The sequence below is a fragment of the Neofelis nebulosa genome, chromosome 6, assembly GCF_028018385.1.
Source record: "Neofelis nebulosa isolate mNeoNeb1 chromosome 6, mNeoNeb1.pri, whole genome shotgun sequence".
NCBI lineage: Eukaryota > Metazoa > Chordata > Mammalia > Carnivora > Felidae > Neofelis > Neofelis nebulosa.
Window position 1 is genome coordinate 98,474,949 of NC_080787.1, and position 22,624 is coordinate 98,497,572.

The window sequence follows — 22,624 nt, forward strand, 5'->3', positions numbered from 1 at the left end:
TAGTGTTTATATATTTTTGAGAGAGAGAGTGAGCGAGCAAGGGAGGGGCAGTGAGGGAGACACAGAATCTGAAGCAGGCTCCAGGCTCTGAGCTGTTAGCATAGGGCCCAATGCAGGGCTCGAACTCACAAACGGTGAGACCAAGACCTGAGTCTAAGTCGGACGCTTAACCAACTGAGCCACCCAGGCACCCCTCTTGTGTTACTTCGGGTACTCAGAAGTGGAAAGGGGGAAGTCCAAGTTTTACAATGAGAGCTATTGTTACAATGGCAGATGGATGCTGTTGGATTAAAGATTTTTTTTTTTTTTCAACATTTTTTTTTTATTTTTATTTTTGGGACAGAGAGAGACAGAGCATGAACGGGGGAGGGGCAGAGAGAGAGGGAGACACAGAATCGGAAACAGGCTCCAGGCTCCGAGCCATCAGCCCAGAGCCTGACGCGGGGCTCGAACTCACGGACCGCGAGATCGTGACCTGGCTGAAGTCGGACGCTTAACCGACTGCGCCACCCAGGCGCCCCGGATTAAAGATTTTTGTAATTGTTCATTGTCCATAGTATATTAAGTTAATAATGGCCATTATAAGCAGTATTGATGTGGTTGCTTGTGTTAGAAAATATTTAGTAGATACTGCCATGTCTCGGGGGTTAATCGTTTAATTCTTAAAAGTAGTTTGATTCCTATAATTCCAGAAATAAGGTCTAAACATCTATTATTTACATTTACTCTGTCAAGGAAATTCTTTGTCAGACATATTTTTGGGATTGTGATGTCATACCTGGTGTAATTATAGGCAAGGATATGTATTACATACAAAGGGCTAATGTAATGATAGAAAGTTTTTTCACAAGAGATGTATCAGTTAGTTGTTTTGGAATTGTGAGTAAAATGCCCAGATTCATGGGAAGGTAATGGTTAGTAGGAGGGTTTTGATAATAAAAATAACTGTATGTAGTTCTGGCATGTAGGGGCTGTTAAATGTTTCTAGGAATATGATTGTTGTGAAAATGTTTATTGGGATGATTTTGGCCTATTCTGCTAGGAAAAATAGGGCAAAAGGGCCTTCTGCATATTCAGTGCTGAAGCTAGTGACTAGTTCTGATTCTGAGGCTCTGTTGGTTTCTGGTAGGGTTGAAATGAATCATATCACAGCTAGTAGTCATGATAGAAAAATTAATCATAAGAATTCTTGATTAGTGATTAATGTTGGTAGTATAAACAATCCATTTATTAACAGTACTGATAGTAAGATAATTACTAGAGTTACTTTATGTGAAATTCTCTGGGCTACTGCTCCTACAGCTCCAGTTAAAGCATATTTGTTTTTGTTTTTTTAAAATTTTTTTTTTAACGTTTATTTATTTTTGAGACAGAGAGAGACAGAGCATGAACGGGGGAGGGGCAGAGAGAGAGGAAGACACAGAATCGGAAGCAGGCTCCAGGCTCTGAGCCATCAGCCCAGAGCCTGACATGGGGCTCGAACTCACGGACCGCGAGATTGTGACCTGAACTGAGGTCGGACGCTTAACCCACTGAGCCACCCAGGCGCCCCCAGTTAAAGCATATTTGTTTGTTTGTTTGTTTGTTTAATTTTTTTTTTCAACGTTTTTTATTTATTTTTGGGACAGAGAGAGACAGAGCATGAACGGGGGAGGGGCAGAGAGAGAGGGAGACACAGAATCGGAAACAGGCTCCAGGCTCCGAGCCATCAGCCCAGAGCCTGACGCGGGGCTCGAACTCACGGACCGCGAGATCGTGACCTGGCTGAAGTCGGACGCTCAACCGACTGCGCCACCCAGGCGCCCCCAGTTAAAGCATATTTGAATTTGAGGCCCATCCAAGTCAGAGGATGGAATATATAACTGAGTTTGACATAGCTAGCATGAATAGGTTCTCCTAGGTTTATATTGACTAGTGGATATGGTATAGGCAGGGGAATTTATATTGTTGTTGCTATGGTGAGGGCTAAGATTGGTTCACTAATGGATATGGATATTGATGATGTTAGCATTTCATTGGTTCTTTAATGAATAGTTTTATAGCATCAACAATGGGTTGTAATAAACCATGAGGGCCAATAATTTTTGGTCCTTTGCAAAGTTGTATATATTCTAGCACTTTTCATTTGATTAGTTGAGGAATGCTATGGCAAGTGGGGTGGGGATAACCAATGAGATAATATTAATTCTAAACATGTTGTTAGGAAGAGGAATTGAACCTCTGACTATAAGGGTTTAAGTTTTACACAATTACTGGGCTCTGACACCCTACGAAAACCTGTTCTTGGGCAGGGAATATGTAAATTAACTAAATTAAGATTATACAATCTATTAGTTTGAGGGTACTTCAAACTAATGAAGTAGGCTTCAGTTTTCTTGTCCTTCCATATTGGGAGAAATTTATAATAGAAAGGAACTAACCTGGACTACTTCTGGTCTGAACTCAGATCATGTAGGATTTTAATCATTGAATAAATGAACCATTTATAGTGGCTGCACCTTTTGGGTGTCCTGATATAACTGATAAACTCTATTGTTGATATGAAACCTAGAATAGGATTGCACTGTTATCCAAGGGTAACTTCTTCCGTCAATCGATATCTTGCATCAATAAGTGATGTAATATTTGATTAGTGAGTCTAGATTTTAATCACTCAAAGGTTATTTTGTTCTTTAAGGTCACTCCAACCAAAATTGCTAGTCCACTTAAAGTCTTGTTATCCCTTATCGCCTGATACGGTTCTATAGATCCCTTAACTTATTTTTACTTTTTAAAATTCTTTTTTCTTTTTACTGATCTGTTTGTGTCAATTTCACTGTACTTTCTTCCAGGTCACTGACTCTTTTGTCTGCTTCATCTAGTCTGCTATTGAATCCCTGTAGTGTATTTTTCAGTTGTTGTATTCTTTAGCTTTATAATTTCTGTTTGGTACTTTCTTATACTTTCTATCTCTTTGTTGAACTTCTCTTCATGTTCATCCATTCTTTTCTCAAGACTGGTGAGCATCTTTGTGACTGTTACTTTGAACTCTTCATCAGGTAAATTACTTATCTCTGTTTCAGTAAGGTTTTATTCTGGAATTTTAGCTTGTTCTTTTCTTTGGAACGTATTTCTTTGTTTCCTCATTTTGCTTACTCTATGCTTATTTTTTTTAATATTTATTTATTTATTTTGAGAGAGAGCACGAGCAGGAGAGGGCCAGAGAGAGAGAGAGACAGAGACAGAGACAGAGGATCCCAAGCAGGTTCCACACTGTCAGCGCAGAGCCCCATGTGGTACTAGATCTCAGGAACCATGAGATCATGACCTGAACTGAGTGAGATCAAGAGTCAGACACGTAACAGACTGAGCCACACAAGCACCCCTCTGTGTTTGTTTCTATATATCAAGTCAAAGAGCTATCTCTCCCAGTCTTGAAGGAGTAGTCACAGGAAGACTGGAGATGTGTTTCAGTCTGCTGTCTGTGTAGTACCCTGGGGGTGGTAGCCTACCAAGGACTGTCTCGCCAATTGTTTTAGCCCCATGGGGTACAGAAACACAAGTCCCCCTGGCCACAAGAGCCAGGTGTTCAAGGGGGGTTTTCTGTAGGGATTGCATGTGCCTGTTGGGTTTTAGTGAGTGGGGTTATAGGAGAGTGCTGAGCTGGGATATGTCTGCCTGCTGAATTTAGTGAGGTAGGCTGTGAGGGAGCGTGGTATCTCTTTTTATTTCTTCTTTGACCCATGATTCTTCAGTAGCATGTTGTTTAATCTTCACATATTTGTGAGTTTTCTAGTTCTCTTATAATTGATTTCTACTTTCATATCATTGTGATTGGAAAAGATGCTTGATAGGATTTCAATCTTCTTACATTTAAGACTTCTGCCCTAACATGACCTGTTTTTGAGAATGTTTCGTGTTTTCTTGAGAAGAATGTGTATTCTAGTGCTTTTGAATGGAATATTCTGTACACGTCAACTCCATTTGGTCTAATGTGGCATTTAGGGCAGTGTTTCTTTAATTTCTGTCTGAATGATGGATACATTGATGAAAGTGGGGTATTAAAGTCTATGAGTGCTCGGGGCGCCTGGGTGGCGCAGTCGGTTAAGCGTCCGACTTCAGCCAGGTCACGATCTCGCGGTCCGTGAGTTCGAGCCCCGCGTCAGGCTCTGGGCTGATGGCTCGGAGCCTGGAGCCTGTTTCCGATTCTGTGTCTTCCTCTCTCTCTGCCCCTCCCCCGTTCATGCTCTGTCTCTCTCTGTCCCAAAAATAAATAAAAAATGTTGAAAAAAAAAATTTAAAAAAAAAAAAAAAAAAAAAAAAAGTCTATGAGTGCTGATGCATAGGGGCACTTGTGCCCCAATGTTTATAGCAGCGCTTTCAACAATAGTCAAATTATGGAAAGAGCCTAAATGTCCGTCAACTGATGAATGGATAAAGAAGTTGTGGTTTATATACACAATGGAGTACTACGTGGCAATGAGAAAGAATGAAATATGGCCTTTTGTAGCAACATGGATGGAACTGGAGAGTGTTATGCTAAGTGAAATAAGTCATACAGAGAAACATAGATACCATATGTTTTCACTCTTATGTGGATTCTGAGAAATTTAACAGAAGACCATGGGGAAGGGAAGGGAGAAAAAATTACAGAGAGGGAAGGAGGCAAACCATAAGAGACTCCTAAAAACTGAAAATAAACTGAGGGTTGATGGGGGGGAGAGGGGGGGAGTGGGTGATGGGCGTTGAGGAGGGCACCTGTTGGGATGAGCACTGGGTGTTGTGTGGAAACCAATTTGCCAATAAATTTCATATTAAAAAAAATAAAGTCTTCTATGATTAATGTTTATTTCTGCCTTTAGGTCTGCTAATCTTTGCTTTATATATTTAGGCACTCTTATGTTTGGGTACATAAATATTGAATATTATATCCTCTTATTATATTGACACCTTTATCATTACCTAATTACCTTCTTTGTCTCATTACAGTTTTTGTCTTCAAGTCTATTTTGTCTGATATAAGTATAGCTACCCCAAATTTCTTTTGGTTTCATTTGCATGGAATATCTTTTCTCATTCTTTTACTTCCAGTCTGTGTGTGTCCTTCTCTCTGAAGTGAATCTCTTGTAGGCAGCAGATAGGTGGGGTTTTAAAAAACTTTTTATTTGAGTGTTACATGTAACATGTAACGATGTTACATTAGTTTCACCTGTACAAAATAGTGATTCGACTTTTTTATATATTATGCTATGCTCATCACGAGTGCAGATTACCATCTGTCACAATACAATACTATTACAGTATCATTGATTATATTACCTATGTTGTGCCTTTTTATTCTCATGACTTATGATTCCATAAGTAGAAGCCTGTATCTCCATCTTCCCTTCATTCTGCCCATCCTCCTACCTACCTTTCCTCTGACAACCATCAATTCGTTTTCTATATAAGTCTGATTCCGATTTTTTGTTTGTTTAGTAGATTATACATGAAGTGACATTATACAGTATTTGCCTTTGCCATTCTGACATTTCACTTAGTATAATATCCTCCAGGTTCATCATATTGTCTAAAATGAAAATACCTCATCCTTTCTTATGACTGTGTAATATTCCATTGTATGTATATACCACATCTTCCCTATCCCTTCATCTATTGATGGACACTTAACGTTTCTTTCATATCTTGGTTACTGTAAATAATGCTATAATAAACATAGGGTTGCATATATCTTTTCTGATTGATGTTTTCATTTTCTTTGGGTAAATAACCCAGTAGGGGAATTATTGAATCATAGGATATTTCTATTTTTAATTTTTTGAAGAAATCTCATACTGTTTTCCACAATGAGTGGAAATTAATTTCCACCAACAGTGTATTAGAGTTCCTTTTTCTTCACATCCTCACTAACACTTGTTATTTCTTGTCTTTTGGATTTAGACATTCTGATAGGTGTAACGTGATATCTCATCGCAGTTTTGATTTGCATTTCCCTGATGATGAGTGATGTTGAACATCTCTTCATGTGTCTGTTGGCCATCTGTATGTCTTCTTTGGAAAAATATCCAGGTCCTCTGCCCATTTTTTAATCAGATTATTTGGGGGTTGTTGAGTTGTAGAAATTCTTTATGTATTTTTGATATTAACCTCTTATCTGATATATCATTTGTAATTGTCTTCTTCCATTCAGTAGGTTGCCTTTTTGCTTTGTTGATGGTTTCCTTCACTGTGCAAGAACTTATTTTGACATAGTCCCTTTATTTTTTGGTTTTGTTTCCCATGCCAAAGGAGACATCTAGAAAACGTTGCTAAGGCCAATGTCAGTGACATTACTTCCTGTATTCTTCTAAAGGATTTTTATGACTTCAGGTCTCACATTTAGGTCTGTAAACCATTTTGAGTTTATTTTTGTGTATGGTGTGAGAAAGTGGTCCAGTTTCATTCTTTTATATGTAGCTGTCCAGTTTTCCCCAGGACCATTTATTGAAAAGACTATCTTTTCCCCATTGTATATTTTTTCCTCCTTTCTCATAGATTACTTGGCTATATAAGCATAGATTTATTGCTGGGCTGTCTATTCTGTTCTATGGGTTTATGTGTATCTGTTTTTGTGCCAGTGCTATTCTGTTTTGATTACTGTATCTTTGTAGTATGTCTTGAAATCTGGGATTGTGATGCCTCCAGCTGATCTTCTTGCTCAAGATTGCTTTGGCTATTCAGGGTCTTTTGTGCTTGTATACAAACTTTTGCATTATTTATTTTAATTCTGTGAAGAATGCCATTAGTATTTTGACAGGGATTGTATTGAATCTGTAGTTTCTTTGGGGAGTATGGACATTTTAACAATATTCTTCCAATACATGAGCATGGAGGATCTTTCCATTTGTGTCTTTAATTTTTTATCAGTGTTTTATAGTTTTCAGAGTATAGGTCTTTCACCTCCTTGATTAAGTTTATTTCTAGGTTTTTATTCTTTTTAGTGCAATTGTAAATGGAATTGTTTTCTTAATTTCTTTTTCTGCTTTTGCACTATTGGTATATAGGAATACTACTGATTTCTGGGTATTAATTTTGTATCCTACAACTTCACTGAATTCATTTATTCAAATAGTTTTTTGGTGGAGTCTTTTTTTTTTCTGTGTATAGTATCATGTCATCTGCAAATAGCGACAGTTTAATTTATTCCTTAACCATTTGGATGCCTTTTTTTGGTCTTATTTCTGTGGCTAGGACTGCCAGTACTATATTTTGAATAAAAGTTTGAAAGTGGATATCCTTGTTTTGTTCCTGATCTTAGAGAGAAAGTTCTAAGTTTTTCACTACTGAGTATATTAACTGTGGGGCTTTTTTATGTATGACCCTTATTATGTTGAAGTGTGTTACCTCTAAACCCACTTGTGAGAGTTTTTATGATGAATAGATGTTGAATTTTGTCACATGATTTTTCTGTATCTATTGAAACGGTCATATGATTTTTATCCTTCATTTTATTTATGTGGTATAACATGTTGATTGATTTGCAAATATTGAACCATCTTTGCATCCCTAGAATAAATCCCATTTGTGGTAAATGATTCTTTTAATGTATTTTTGAATACAGTTTGCTAATATTTTGAGTATTTTTTGCATCTGTGTTCATCAGGATATTGGCCTATAATTGTGTGTGTGTGTGTGTGTGTGTGTGTGTGTGTGTGTGTGGTATCTTTGTCTTGTTTTGGTATCAGGGTAAAGCTGGCCTCATAGAATGTATTCGGAAGCTTTTCTTCCACTTCTGTTTTTTGGAATAGTGTGAGGAGAACAGTTATTAACTCAGCTTTAAATGTTTGGCAGAATTCACCTTTGAATCCCTGTGGTCCTGGACTTTTATTTTTTGGTAGTGTTTTAATTAACGATTCAGTTCTGTTGCTAGTGACCAGTCTCTTCCAATTATCTATTTCTTCTTGAATCAGTTTTGGAAGATTGTATATTTCTAGGAATTTATCCATTTCGTCTAAGTTGTCCAATTTGTTGCCATATAATTTTTCATGATATTCTCTTACAATCCTTTGTATTTCCATGGTGTCCATTGTTAATTCTTTTTCATTTCTGATTTCATTGTTTTGGGTCCTTTCTCTTTTTTTCTTCATGATTCTGGCTAAGTGTTTATTAATTTTATCTTTTCAAAGGACCAGCTCTTTCATTTTTTTCTATTGTGTTTTTTAATCTTTACTTTGTTTACTTCTGCTCTGATTTATAATTTCCTTCTTCTACTCACCTTGGGCTGTATTTGTTCTTTTTCTAGTTCCTTTAGGTATAAGGTTAGATTCTTGATAATCTTTTTTTGTTGTTAATATTTTGTTTTTAAGTAATCTCTACACTCAACATAGGGTGCAAACTCACAACCTCAAGATCAAGAGCCACTTGCTCTACTGAATGAGGCAGCCAGGTGCCCCAAGGTTAGATTCTTTATTTGAGCTTTTACTTGTTTCTTGAGGTAGGTCTATATCACTATGTATTTACCTCTTAGAACTGCTTTCATTATGCCCCAAAGATTTTGGACCATGGTGTTTTCATTTTCATTTCCTCTATGTATTTTTAAATTTCTTATTTGATTTCTTCACTGACCCATTGTCTGTTTAGTATCATGTTATTTAGCCTACACATGTTTGTGTTTTTTTCAGTTTTTTTTCTTGTGATTGATTTCTAGTTTCTTACCCTTGTGGTTAGAAAAGATGTGCAGTATGATTTCAGTCTTAAATTCTTAAGAATGAATTCTTAAATTTATTGAGACTTGTTTTGTGGCCTAATCTATTCTGGAAAATGTTCCATGTGCACTTTAAAAGAAGGTGTATTCCATTGTTTTTGGATGGAATGTTCTGTATGTATCTGTTAGGTCCATCTGGTCTAATGTGTCATTCAAAGATACTGTTTTCTTATTGATTTTTCTGCCTGGCTGATCTATCTACTGATGTAAGTAGGGTATCCCCTACTATTACTGTATTATCACAAATTTCTTTATGTCCATTAATATTTGCTTTATGTATTAGATGCTCCAGTGTTGGGTACATAGAGTATTACAATTGTTATATCCTCTTGTTGGATTGATCCCTTTATCCTCATATAATGCCCTTTTGTTGTCTCTTGTTAGAGTCTTGTTTTAAAGTTTGTTTTGTCTGGTGTAAGTATTTCTACTCCAGCTTTTTTTTTCCCCACTTCCATTTGTGTGGTAAATGTTTTTTTTTTGTTTGATTTTTGTTTTTTGGTTTTTTTTTTTTATCCCTTCACTTTCAGTCTATTTGTGTATTTAGGTCTGAGGTGAATCTCTTATAGGCAGAATATAAATGGTTGGGGTTTTTGTTGTTGTTGTTTTGTTTTGTTTTACTCATTTCACCACCCTGTGTCTTTTAATTGGAGCATGTAGGCTATTTACATTTAAAGTAATTATTGATAGGTATGTACTTACTGCCATTTTGTTAATTGTTTTCTAGTTGCTTTTGTTGGTTCTACTCTGTTCTTTTCTTCTTCTCTTGCTCCCTTTCTTTGCAATTTCTTTTAATTTTTTAAGTTTTATTTATTTATTTTTGAGAGACAGAGAGAGTGAGTGGGGGAGGGGCAGAGAGAGAGAGGGAGAGAGAGAGAATCCCAAGCAGGCTCCACGCTGTCAGCACGGAGCCCGATGTGGGGCTTGAACTCACACACCATGAGATCATGACTTGAGCCGAACGAAACCAAGAGTCGGACTCTTAACCAACTGAGCCACCCAGGCGCCCCTCTCTTTCTTGTAATTGATAAGTTTCTGTAGTGTTATATTTGGCTTTCTTTCTCTTTAATTTTTGTGTATTCTTTGATAGGTTTTGGGTTTTTGATTACCATGAAGTTCATATATAACATATTAACTATATAGGAGTCTGTATTAAGTTGATTATCACTTAAGTTCAAACAAATGTTAAAAAAATGTTTTACTCCCTCCATGTTTTATGTATATGCTGTCATATTTTATATCATTTTATTCATAATTTTCTTACATCTAATTATGGCCACTTCTTTTTCACTTAAAGTCCCTTTAACATTTCCTATAAGGCTGGTTTAGTGGTATAGTGGTATAAACTCCTTTAACTTTTGTGTGTCTGGGGAAACTCTTTAGCTTTCCTTCAGTTATCCATGATAACCTTGCTGGGTAGAGTATTCTTGGTTGTAGGTTTTTTCCTTTCAGTACTTTGAATATATCATGCTACTTCCTTGTGGCCTGCAAAGTTTCTGCTGAAAAATCAGCTAATAATTTTATAGGGTTTCTCTTGTATATAATTTTTTGCTTCTCTCTTGCTGCTTTTAAAATTCTCTCTTAACAAAATATTAAAGATTAAAGATAATGTGTTATGGTGTGGACTTCCTTGGCTTTATCTTGTTCAGAACTTTCTATGCTTCTTGAACCTGAATGTCTATTTTTTTTCTCATAGGTTAGGAAGGTTTTCAGCTATTATTTCTTCAAATAAGTTTTCTGCCCCTTTTTTCTCTCTTCTCCTTCTGGGACTCCTATAGTGTCAAAGTTTATTTCCTTGATGTTGTCCAAAAGATCCTTTTACCTGTCCTCATTTTTTTCTTCCAAGATTTTATTTAAACTCAAGTTAGTTAACTTATAGTGTTATATTGGTTTTAGGAGTAGAATTTAGTGAATCATCACTTACATATAATACCCAGTGCTCATCACAAGTGCCCTCCTTAATGCCTTTCACCCATTTAGCCCGTCCCCCCATCCATCTTCCCTCCAGCAACACTGTTTGTTCTCTACAGTTAAGAGTCTCTTATGGTTTTCCTCCCTGTTTTTATCTTATTTTTCCTTCCCTTCTCCTATGTTCATCTATTTTGTTTCTTAAATCCACATATGAATGAAATGGTATGTCTTTGACTAATTTCACTTGGCATAATATAGTCTAGTTCCATCCACATTGTTGCAAATGGCAAGATTTCATTCTTTTTGATGGCTAAGTAATATTCCATTGTATAAATATACCACTTTTTCTTTATCCATTCATCAGTTGATGGACATGTGGGTTCTGTCCATAATTTGGCTATTGTTGATAGTGCTGCTATAAACATTGGGGTGCATGTGCCCCTTTGAATCAGTATTTGTGCATTCTTTGGGTAAATACCTAGTAGTGCAATTGCTGGGTTATAATATAGTTCTATCTTTAACTTTCTGAGAAACCTCCACACTATTTTCCAGAGTGTCTGCACCGGTTTGCATCCCCAGGAGCATTGTAAGAGGGTTCCTCTCTCTCCACATCTTCACCAACATCTATTGTTTCCTGAGTGGTTAATTTTAGCCATTCTGACAGGTGTGAGGTGGTATCTCATTATGAATTTGATTTGTATTTGTATTATGAGTGATGTTGAATATTTTTTCTTGCATCTGTTAGCCATTTGTTTGTCTTCTTTGGAGAAATGTCTGTTCATGTCTTCTGCCCATTTCTTGACTGTATTATTTTTTGGGTGTTGAGTTTGATAAGTTCTTTACAGATTTTGTTACTAGTCCTTTATCCAACATATCATTTGAAAATATCTTCTCCTATTCCATCAGTTGCCTCTTAGTTTTTTGAATGTTTCTCTTGTTGTGCAGAAGCTTTTTATCTTGATAACATCCCAATAGTTCATTTTTGTTTTTGTTTCCCTTGCTTCTGGAGATATGTCTATAAAGAAGTTGCTATGGCTGAGGTCAAAGAGGTTGCTGCCTGTGTTCTCTTCTAGGATTTTTATGGCTTCCTATCTCACATTTAGGTCTTTCATCCATTTTTTAATTTATTTTTGTGTATGGTGTAAGAAAGTGGTCCAGTTTCATTCTTCTACATGTTTGTGTTCAGTTTTCCCAATACCATTTGCTGAAGAGACTATCTTTTTTCCATTGGATATTCTTTCCTGTTTTGTTGAATAGGAGTTGACTACACAGTTATAGGTCCATTTCTGGGTCCTCTATTCTGTTACATTGATCTATGTGTATGTTTTTGTGCTGGTACCATACTGTCTTGATGAGTACAGTTTTGCAATACAGCTTAAACTCCAGAATTGTGATGCCTTCAGCTTTGTTTTGCTTTTTCAACATTACTTTGGCTATTCAGGGTCTTTTGTGGTTCCATTCAAATTTTAGAATTGTTTGCTCTAGTTCTGTGAAGACTGCTGATGTTATTTTGATAGGCATTGGATTGAATGTGTAGATTGCTTTGGGTAGTATAGACATTATTTTTTAAAATTCTTTTCTCTTTTTGCTGTTAAGCTTAGGTGCTTTTCATTACCCTCTCTTCCAGATCCCACTGATATGTTCTTCTGCATCAGCTAATCTGTTGATTAAATTTTGTTTTAAAAATTTTTAATGTTTATTTATTTTTAATAGAGAGAGAGAGAGAGGGAGCATGGACAGGGGAGGGGCAGAGAGAGAGGGAGACACAGAACATGAAGCAGGTTCTGGGCTTGCGGGGCTAGAACTCACAAGCCATGAGATCATGACCTGAGCTGAAGTCAGACACTTAACTGACTGAGCCACCCAGCTGCCCTAAATTTTGTTTTAAATTTCAGCTACTGTATTCTTCAACTCTGATTCGTTCTTTTTTTGTATTTTCTGATCTCTGCCAGTCTTTCCTCCAGCCCAGTAAGCATCTTTACAATCATTACTTTATATTCTTTATCAAGCATATTGCTTATCTCCATTCCATTTAGTTCTTTTTCTGAGGTTTTTGTCTTGTTCTTTCTTTTGGAGCATATTCCCCTGTCTCTCCATGTTGCTTGACTTTCTCTTTTTGTTTCTATAGATTAGCAGAACAGCTGCTTCTCCTAAACTTGAAGGAATGGTCTTATGTATGGTCATCCCCTATATAGACTGTGTGCTTGGTGACTTTTGCTGGCTTTCTGGAGCTATGGACGGTGTGGGCCAGGGGTCTTAGGGCTCTCTGTGCTGTAGGAACCTGGCAGGACAGCTGAAGTCGAAATGGGGGCAAGCTGAGGGTCCCAGGGCTCTGTGAACAGAGGGCACCTTGACAGGATAGCTGAAGCTAAAGTGGGTTTAAACTGAGGTTTCCAGGATTCTTTGCACAGAAGATGCCCTGGAGCAGTGGCTGTAGCTAAGGTGGGGTATAGGCTTGATGATCCTCCATGAAGCCAAGGTGGGGTATAGGCTAGGGTATTCCATGCAGGGGGCAACCTGACAGGATAGCTGAAGCTAAAGTAGGCATGGTCCAGAGTGGTCCCTGGGCCAATATGCCCAGGCAGGAGAGCTGAAGCCAAGTGGGTGCAAGCTGGGGTGTCTTGGGTGCTCAGCACAGTGGATGCCTTGGCCAGGTGACTGGAGCCAAGGCTGACATGAGTGGGATTGTCTCTGAACAGAGATTGCTCTGGTGGGGTGGCTGGAACAGGCACAGGTGGGGTAGGCACAGGCGGGGAATTTCCAGGGTCCTTCATGCAGGGAGCACCCTGGTGATGTAGCAAGATTTGAAGCAGATGGAAGTCAGAAGGTACTGGAGCTCTCTGCATTGGAGGTACCCTGGAAAGCTGTCTGAAGCCCAACTGGTGTAGGCCTGGAGTGTTCCAGAGTGCTTTGCTTTGCACCTTGGTACAAAAGCTGTTGCTATAATGATTGCTAACCAGGGGTTTCCAGGCCCTGTGGCCACCTTGGTGGAATGAGTAGGCTGATGTGGGCTAGAAGCCCAGGGCTCACTGACAGGCAGGCTTGTTAGGTTGCCTGGGCTGTACCCTGCTCTGTGCTTTGAAGGTGGAGGGAGAGTGTAGACTATGTCTAGCAGTTCCTTTCACCTAGAGATGGTTCCAGAAGCTCTCTTGCTGTTTGGCAGAATTCTAGGGCTGGTTCTTTTATATGATAGCTATTCTTTTAAATTGCAGGTTTGTTTGTTTGTTTGTTTGTTTGTTTGTTTGTTTTGTGCCCATGGACAGATAGATCTGCTCCCAGTCCCTCAGTACCATCCCTCCCCACTACTGTTTGCAGCAGTGGAGGGGTCCTTTGCTACCATCTCTTGCTGTTCTCTTTTGCCATATTTTGTTGTGCAGAAGCTGTTCAGTTGGCCCTAGTTCTTCTTCAGGAGGAATTGTTCTATAAATAGGTATAATTTGTTGTGTTGCATGGAGGAAGTGAGTTCAGTGTCTGCCTACATCACCATCAGACTGGAATTCTAGATGGGTCTTGTAATTTTATCCATTCAGTCACTCTGTGTCTTTTGACTGGAGAATTTAGTCCATTTACATTTAAAGTAGAGCAACAGGTATGTACTTATTCCATTGTGTTAATTGTTTTATGGTTGTTTTGAAAATCCTTTATTCTTTTCTTGTTCTCTTCCTTGGTGACTTGATGATTTTCTCTAGTGGTATGCTTAAATTTCTTTCTCTTTCTCTTTTGTGTACTACTATGTGTTTTTGAGTTGTGATTACCATGAGGCTTACATAAAACAACTTATAACAGTATTTTAAGTTGATGATGACTAAGTTCAAACACATTCTAAAGCTCTACAGTTTTTTACTTCCCTCTGACTCCACAATTTGCTTTTGATGTCACATATTACATTTATCTTGTGTAGCCATTAATATTTTTTGTAGTTATGGTTATTTTTATTACTTTTGTCTTTTAACCTTCATACTAGTTTTATAAATTAACTCACCATTTTTACATTAGATTATTCTGAATTGTATAATATATTTACTTTTGCCAGTGAGATTTATACTTTCATATGTATTGCTCTCACTAATTAGCACCTTTTCCTTTCCTTTCAGCATTTCTTAGAAGGCATTTCTAGTAGTGATGAACTCTACAGCTTTTGCTTGTCTGGAAAACTATATCTCCTTCAATTCTGAAGGACAACTTTGCTTGATAGAGTACTCTTAGTTGACACTTCCTTTCAGCACTTTGAACATATTATCTTGCTCCTTTCTGGCCTGCAAAATTTCTGCTGAAGAATATACTCATAGTCTTATAGAGTTCCCTTGTTTGACAAGTTGTTTTTCTCTCTTTGCTTTAAATATTCTCTCCTTGTCTTTAACACTTTAATTATGTGTCTTGGTGTGGATCTCTTTGGGTACATATGTTTTTGAACTTTCTGGGCTTCCTGGATCTTGCTGTCAGTTTCCTTTCCCAGGTTGGGGAAGTGTTCGGCCATTATTTGTTCAAATAAATGTTCTGCCCCCTTTTCTCTCTTCTTCTGGGACCCTATAATGTGAATGTTGGTCTCTTTGGTCTTGTCCCATAAGTTCTTTAAGCTTTCTCATTCTTTTTTCTTTTTGCTGCTCTGATTGGATGAGTTCCACTGCCCTGTCTTCAAGTCCACTGATTCTTTCTTTTGCTTTATCTAGTCTGCTATTAAACAATGTAGTATGTGTGTTTTTTTTTAGTGCAGTTATTGTATTTTTCAGTTCTGTGACTTCTGTTTGGTACTTTTTTATATTTTCTCTTTGTTGAAGTTCTTACTGTGTTCATCCATTCATCTCTCAAGCATGGTGAGCATCTTTATGACAGTTACTTTGAACTTTTTATCAGGTACATTACTTACCTCTGTTTCATGGAGGGCTTTTTCTAAGGTTTTGTCTTAACCTTTTGTTTGGTAGGTATTCCTGTTTCTTCATTTTCTTTGACTCTGTGTTGGGTTTTTATCTATTATTTAAAATAACCACTTCTCCCATTCTTGAAGGGGTGACCTCATGTTACCTTATTATTGAAACCTATTGTTCAACCCTGCCCTAGCTCTTGATTTTCTGCCAAGCCTTTGTGATTGTCTAAGCAGCCTACTATAGTCTTGGTGGCTTCCAGTAGGTGAGGGTGTACCAAGATCTCTCAGTGCCCTAAAGGAGAGTATCTCAGTCAGCACCTAGATTCAGGCTGATTGGAAGCCAGACACTCAGACAGCAGCTTTTAAAATATGCCATTATTCCTCTTTCAGGGGAAGACTGGAAATGGACATTTCTGTGTGCTCCCTCTGTGCCGATCTTTGGGATAATAGCCAGTTAAGAACTGTTTCTTTGTTTACCACCATTAACACAAGAACACAAGCCCTGTGAACACAAGTACCTCTGGCCACGAAATCCAGGCTATCAAGAGATGTGGTATGGCCACAAATGCTGGAAACTCTGATGATATGGGGCAGGACAGAGGCAGGAAGATGATGACACCTGCCAGCCTCCCTGGTCTCCAGAGGGGATTGTAGTTTGCCCTTAGATGTGTTTTAATGAGAAGTTTGCCCCTTAGGCCACAGTGATGAAGATAAGCTAATAGGCCTCTTTCACAGAAATATTGGAGGTGCATTTCAGACTGCTGTCTCTGTGTTGTGCCCTGGAGAGGAGGGAGCCACTTAAGAACTGTTTCTCCATTTGTTGCAGTCCTGTGAGACTCACAAATGTAAGTCCCCCAGGCCACCAGAGCCCAGTGTGATCAAGGGTTGCCCTTAGACAGCAGCTGCAAAATCCACGGCACCAGATGTGTGAATGAATGCCTTTCCAGGAAATACTGGTGACACGGAGGGAGGCAGAAGCAGAGTGTGAAAATGGCTCCCACTGGCCTCTGTGGTCTTCAGAGTAGTTCAGTAGGCTGCTATGTGTGTGTTAAGTTAGAAGCCTGTCCCTCCCTCAGGACAAATCTTTAAGATAAGCACACAGGTGTTTTTCACAGGAAGACTGGGCACTTTTCAGTTGGCTTCCTCGCCGCCGAGCTCTGGGGGTGGCCAGAGCATTCTGCATGAGCCCTTTAAGAACTGTTTCTTGGGTGTGTGAAATGGGTGAAGCCGTCACAAGGCATAAACTTCCAAAAGTTTTGGGGATGTCATGTCCAACATGGTGACTATAGTTAATAGCACTGTGCTGTACATTTGAAAGTTGCCGAGAGATCTTAAAACTCTTAGAATTTTCTCTATTCTCATGGACTTTTCATCTTTCAAATTAAAACTGTGAGTAGACTACAGAAAACAAAAGTACTTCTCATTTTGCTCTAGCCTCTGGGTCTCATGGTCACAAACACCATTGGCTGTCAAAGCTAGATGCTTTGGGGGCTCGTCTCTTAGGTACAGATCTTAAAAGTTGGGGTGCCAGATGTGGGGTCCAGACCCTTCACTCCTCAGGAAGAATCTCTGAGTTGTGAGTTCCCCCTGGGTGGCTGTGCTGGGTGTGGGGGGTGGTCAAAGTAAGATTGTGTCTCAGCCTCTCCTGTTTCAATGTGTTTTTTTTTTTTCTCATTTTCCCAATTCATAGGACTTATCTACTTGTGTTTCTTTTAGAGGACATTATTCTGTATGTAGCTGTAGATTCAGTGCATCTGTGGGAGGAGGTAAGTTCAGGACCCTCCTATGTCACGATCTTGAACAAGAACCCTCTTGTTTATGATCTTAGTACCACAATAGCGGGTAAGAGTACAGACTCCAGGGTCCAGCTGCCAGGGTTACTGCCCTGCCTGTTCACTTCCTGGCTGGGGAACTTAGGCCTTTGTCGAATGGGGGTAAGGGTAGCTAATGGCTTGTAAGGTTGCTTGAGGACAGAGTGCTTAGGGCTGGGGGGCACCGGGGACTCAGCAAAATAATTTATCCTCTGTCTTCTCCATCTGGAGGGTCAACTTCTTGAGGGCAAGACTTTTTTTCTTGGCACCCCTGCCCCCTAGAATGAATGGATGGAGACTATGGCTAAATATTCCGTATTCATTGGCCTCAGCCCTCATCCCACTGGCCTGACTATTGCATTCCAGTCTGATCTCTGATTTTTTTTTGGGCCCCTCACAGCTTTCAATCCTGTCTTTCATGCACCTTTGAGTCTTTGTAGCCTTTCTGGTCAATGGCTATGTGGTCTGTCCCAGGGAACTCCCCAAGGCTGGTCAAACTGTGTATAATACACAGACTGGTGACAGGCTTTTTTAGGTGAAATTTAATCTTTCCAGCGAGCAGCACCATTTGTGTGTAATTGCCGAAGTTCTAGTGGGAGTATTAGGACACAGTAATTGCCAAATTTTACACTATTCCAGGTGTGTACACATGAAACATGGTAAATGTGACTATTTCACAAAAGCCACAAATGCTCTATGGTGTGTGTAGCAAGGCCCTGTGATGAGGCAGTTAGACTACCTGTGCAATGTGTGCAGCTTTGTTTTCAAAACACCATAGATCAGTGTAAGACAGAGTGGAGGGGCAGAACACTGGACAGGAGAAGGTGACATCTAATAGGGGAGATACCTGAGATTTGGGAAGGAGCCAACCTCATCTACTTCTAATGTTTAAGGCTTAAGAAAGCTACCCGCAGGGGTGCCTCAGTAGCTCAGTCGGTTAAGCGTCTTTGGCTCAGGTCCTGATCTCAGTTTGTGAGTTTAAGCCCCCCATATCAGACTCTCTTCTGGCAGCGTGGACCCTGCTTCAGCTACTCTGCCCCTCCCCCACATTTTCTGTCTCAAAAAAAACATTAAAAACAATTTTTAAAAAAGCTACCTTCAGTTTGTGGTCTCAGTTAACCAGCTAAAATCTAGATGTGAGAGAACTTGCAATTAGAGACCAATTATTTGGTAGGCATTTTTATAAGTGTACCGTATTGCTTATTTCTCATAACTACCACTCACTGAGAGTTGGGATTTGAACCTGGGCCTGACTTCTCCTGAAGCTGAGACCCTACCCACTGCATTTTCACTTTCCACTGTTAAGTAGGAGACCTCAGCGGCAAAGTAGGGCTGGATTTTGTGCCAGCTTGACAATGCTCTGGACTGACTGGGAACAACCCAGTTGTTCGTACCTCAAATGACCCAACTGGTCTAAGGGAAAGGCTGCCTCTAGCTTATCTATGCAACTGTATTTTTTTCCCTGCCATGCTGGTCAGCAGGTGCATGGCAGCTGGTGTTAGCATCTCTCCCGGTAGGTGGTGGGTGGTGGTGATGTCAGTCTGTACATGCTGATAGCGGGTGGCACACTTTTCTCGGGGGGAGGGGGATACAGTGCATCACATGTTCGATGACAGCCACACTGTATACATTTCTTATTGAAACTCTGATAGAAAAAAAAAAAAAAAAAGAGAAACTCTGATAGAATACCTGATTCTAGATGAGAAAGCAGCCACCTTTCAGCTAGGCTTGCTATGTAGTGATATATACTTGACAGAAAACGGTGTCTAATATCAGACCTCAATGTGAAAGGCAGAGCTCTAAAGAAAAGCACAAATATGTACGATTGGAAAATCGGACTTATCTGGGGAAGTACAAGTTAATGGAATAACGAGGTGATCTTTTAAAGTTTTTTAAGGTTAAGATACTTCCTACAAAGTAGTGGTTTTATTTTAGTCATCTGATGAAGCAAGACAAAGAAGAAACTGTTTTCCTCTCATAAATTAGATCAGCATTTCCCAGACTGATACCCAAAGGAACAGTGTTTCATGAGATGTTAATGCCTTGAAATGTTATGAACTATACTTTGAGGAATGGTATATCCTCCTCTTAAAAAGGTGGCAGGGGTGAGGGACCGAAACTGTTTAAGTCTGTTCCTAAGTGGTCCGTGGGGGAAACAGCTTGGGAAATGCTGAAATTTCTGATTTTAAGGTAAGTTTGGATAGATGTATCTGGGTAGTTCACTTGTGTGATCTCTTAGTTTTATATGCTAGGTACTCTGATGTCCAGGATAGTTTGTAACCAAACTGATAGGTCAATAATCTGAAGCTTCTGGTCTGCTGCTTTTTAAGAAGAGGTGTCCAAAGCAAAAGAGCCCTGGCTCCGATGATCGGCTGAGTGGTTAATACAGAGGAGAGTGAGCCTGCCTCTAATGGCCGCATCACAATAAACCAGGGAGCTGGAATGGATGCACTCAACCTCTTCTCAGGGCTGGCCTTCTAGGATTTCCTTGTTTGGAAACTAACTTGTACGGAAAGGAACTGCTTTTCCAACACAAAAGTGATGTGATCCAGAATGCCCCTCAACACAAAGGAACCAGAAATCACGTCTCCCATTCTTAAATAACATTTATTATTGTTGTAAAGAAGTCTTTTTCATGAGAACAGCTCTCACATTTAAAGCTATATTGGTTACGGTTACAGAAGCACATTTCACTGAGTGCTCTATATGAAGTGTGCCCGACTACGGCTCTGAATTCAGCGATCTATTATTCACGATGTGTTGGCTGCCATTTAGCTATTTATCCAAACATGCCTTTTTAATTTTTTTTTTTTTTTTAAAACATGTGCCTGCACAGGGTGGAAAAAGAAACGCCAAGGGCTTGCTAAAAAGGAGAAGCCTAAAAAAGATAAAATTCCCGCAGCAGTTCTGTTCAACTGCAGTCTGTGAGTGCGGGAATAGTGTCCACGTGGGGAAGCATGATGCCCAGTGGTTTCTCCGAGTTAACGGTGTGAAAGCCCTTGAGGTTTTCCCCGGCTGTCAGGAGGGAGTGGGAAATTCCATTTACTGAATCCAGTCGATGTTCAGGCACCGTGCTATGAATGCAAACATATCTGAGACTTCTTCTATCACTTTGGCCGTGGGCTTCCCAGCCCCGTGGCCTGCCTTGGTGTCCACGTGGATAAGCAGGGGGTTGCTCTGCTTCCGGCTACGGCCCACGATGTACTGAAGGGTGGCAATGAACTTCAGGGAGTGGAGTGGGACCACGCGGTCATCGTGGTCGGCAGTGAGGAGAAGCATGGACGGGTACTGGATGTCGTCTGCCTCCGGTAACTTCACGTTATGCAGCGGAGAATATCTGAAAGACAGAGGCAGTTTCGTGGGGCCAGATATCAAAAGCAAAGTTGTTTGTTCGCTAGGCTCATCAAGGAGGACTGGTGGGCCCAGTGAGCGAGGCAGCGTAGCAGCTTAACTTCTCCAGCGACGGCTGCAGCTAGCTGGCACACGGGGGACCGCCACAGACCCTGCCTGCATCGTCAGCTGGGCCCTAGCAGGCTGCGCTGTTGGAAACCGGGCAGCGGTGTCATGTATTTGCTCGCGCTTTGGAAGACTTTGTAAAAAGCAAAAAACTCACAGGGCTGTTGAAATGACCGTGACTATATATGCACACTTACGGTCTTGAATGATTCCCACACTCTTTAGACTTACTTTTTCGCGACTACAAAGCGGACTGACTTTAAACTACTGATTGTGGACGTCATAGGTGCAAGCCTTTCTTTTGTTGGAAAACTTGAAATTCAAAGTTACAGCTTTTTGCCCCTTTAATATCTATGAAACTTTTATTCCAGGCTCAGCTTGGCAGTCCTGGGAAGAACACGGGTCCCCTCTGGGCCTCTTGGCGGCTCTCACAGGCCAGCAGAAAGAAACGGCCTTTGGCTGATGCTGATGGAGTTAGCGGAGGAGTAGAGAGGAGGCGCCTTCTGAAGCACAGCCTTCCAGGTAAGCTAACAAAAGGGTTTTAAGAATAAAAGTGTAGCCAAATTAAACAGTAATTGTTAGTAGTTAGGTGAGCAAGATGTCTTATTTTTTCTTCACATTTGACTCAATATGGACATATGTCTTGCAGAGCGTTCGGTATTAATGAATACCATCAACTATTTTAGTAGAGTTTTATTTGGAGGGTGAATAGTCAAAAACAGTAAAATTTCTGCTCACTTAACCATACCAAGACTGAAAAGTTCTGGAGGTAAGCCTCCCAACAGAAAAGAGGGGGGTGGCAATGGATCGGTTTTCTGATTCATTTAAGACTGATCTTGGATCAACCCCAGATAAGGGTTAGTTCTCGGGGAAAAAGGTTTGGATAACTCTGCCTACTCAGAATACCAACCCCTACCTGTGAGATTCACACACATGCCACACTTCTACATCAAAGATTCTGAGAAGTTCTGTAGAAAATTTATTGAAGCTATTCCCAAACTTGGAAATTCAGCTCCCTCATTGGGGAGACCCCCTTTAGTCTCCAGACGGTGCTTCATGGGACACGCTGCAGGGTTTGAGCAGCTCCCCCGGTAAGGCCCCCTCTGGCTCAGCTTGTGGTGTAGGGCTGAGCTCTCTGCTCATTTGGGAACAGGAGGTATGAGGAGACTACCGCCTGCGAGTGCCAGTTTGGAAAATTAAAGTCTAAAGTAGGAATATCCCAGACAACATCTTGAGAGAAAAAAATACTTAGAAACTTCTTTCCCCCCAAATTAATTTTAGAAGTATTAAGTTCCACTGAATATTTTGTTGCCTTTGATAAACAATTCAGTCAGTATTTTCAACTGAGTTTAGATGGGACTTCTCTCCCTACGTGTGTATTTTCTTTAATTTGAACTAGAGCCTCTTTAAATATTCAGCTTTTACTGGTATTTGCCAATGAGGTTATCTGTGTCTTTAAAAGTATTTAACGAAAAAACTTTAGTCATTTTAGCGGAATCTCTAAGTGAGGAGCTAGCCACAAAAAGCACTGAAAGAAAAAGTTTTTGGAGAAATTACTGTACTGAAATTTAAAGTTGACTGAGAAGGTTGGGACAGGGGACACAGAGCTCTTGCACCATCCTAAGGGCAATTCCTAACTGCTGCTGATAACGGTCTCCAAACCCCTAAATGTGGGAAGTGAAAAGAATGTAGCTTGAAGTCTCGAAGAGTCTAAACACCTGCCATTTTCTCACTGTTCTTGCCAAAGTGGTTGAAGGCGAGGAATGAAGCTGTGCAATACTTTCATAATGTGATTTGTAGTTTCAAATATACATGGTTACACTGAGAGAACAAAATAAGTTTAATGTACTTGCATACATCTCT

At 39.7% G+C, this 22,624-nt stretch overlaps 1 protein-coding gene and 1 long non-coding RNA gene across 5 annotated transcripts in view; one reads left to right on the forward strand and one right to left on the reverse strand.

Moving 5' to 3' along the window:
• The window catches only part of LOC131514618 (uncharacterized), a 197,480-nt gene that overhangs the window by 109,009 nt on the left and 65,847 nt on the right, over positions 1-22,624 (forward strand). For all 4 annotated transcript variants that reach the window (XR_009263166.1, XR_009263168.1, XR_009263165.1 and 1 more), the window contains one exon: positions 21,133-21,283. This is a non-coding gene — a long non-coding RNA (uncharacterized LOC131514618). The remainder of the gene's footprint in view (positions 1-21,132; positions 21,284-22,624) is intronic.
• The window catches only part of PREP (prolyl endopeptidase), a 120,196-nt gene continuing 117,465 nt past the window's right edge, over positions 19,894-22,624 (reverse strand). The window contains exon 15 of the mRNA XM_058734835.1: positions 19,894-20,642. Within this exon, the coding sequence (XP_058590818.1) occupies positions 20,348-20,642 (295 nt within the window). The 3' untranslated portion in view covers positions 19,894-20,347. The remainder of the gene's footprint in view (positions 20,643-22,624) is intronic.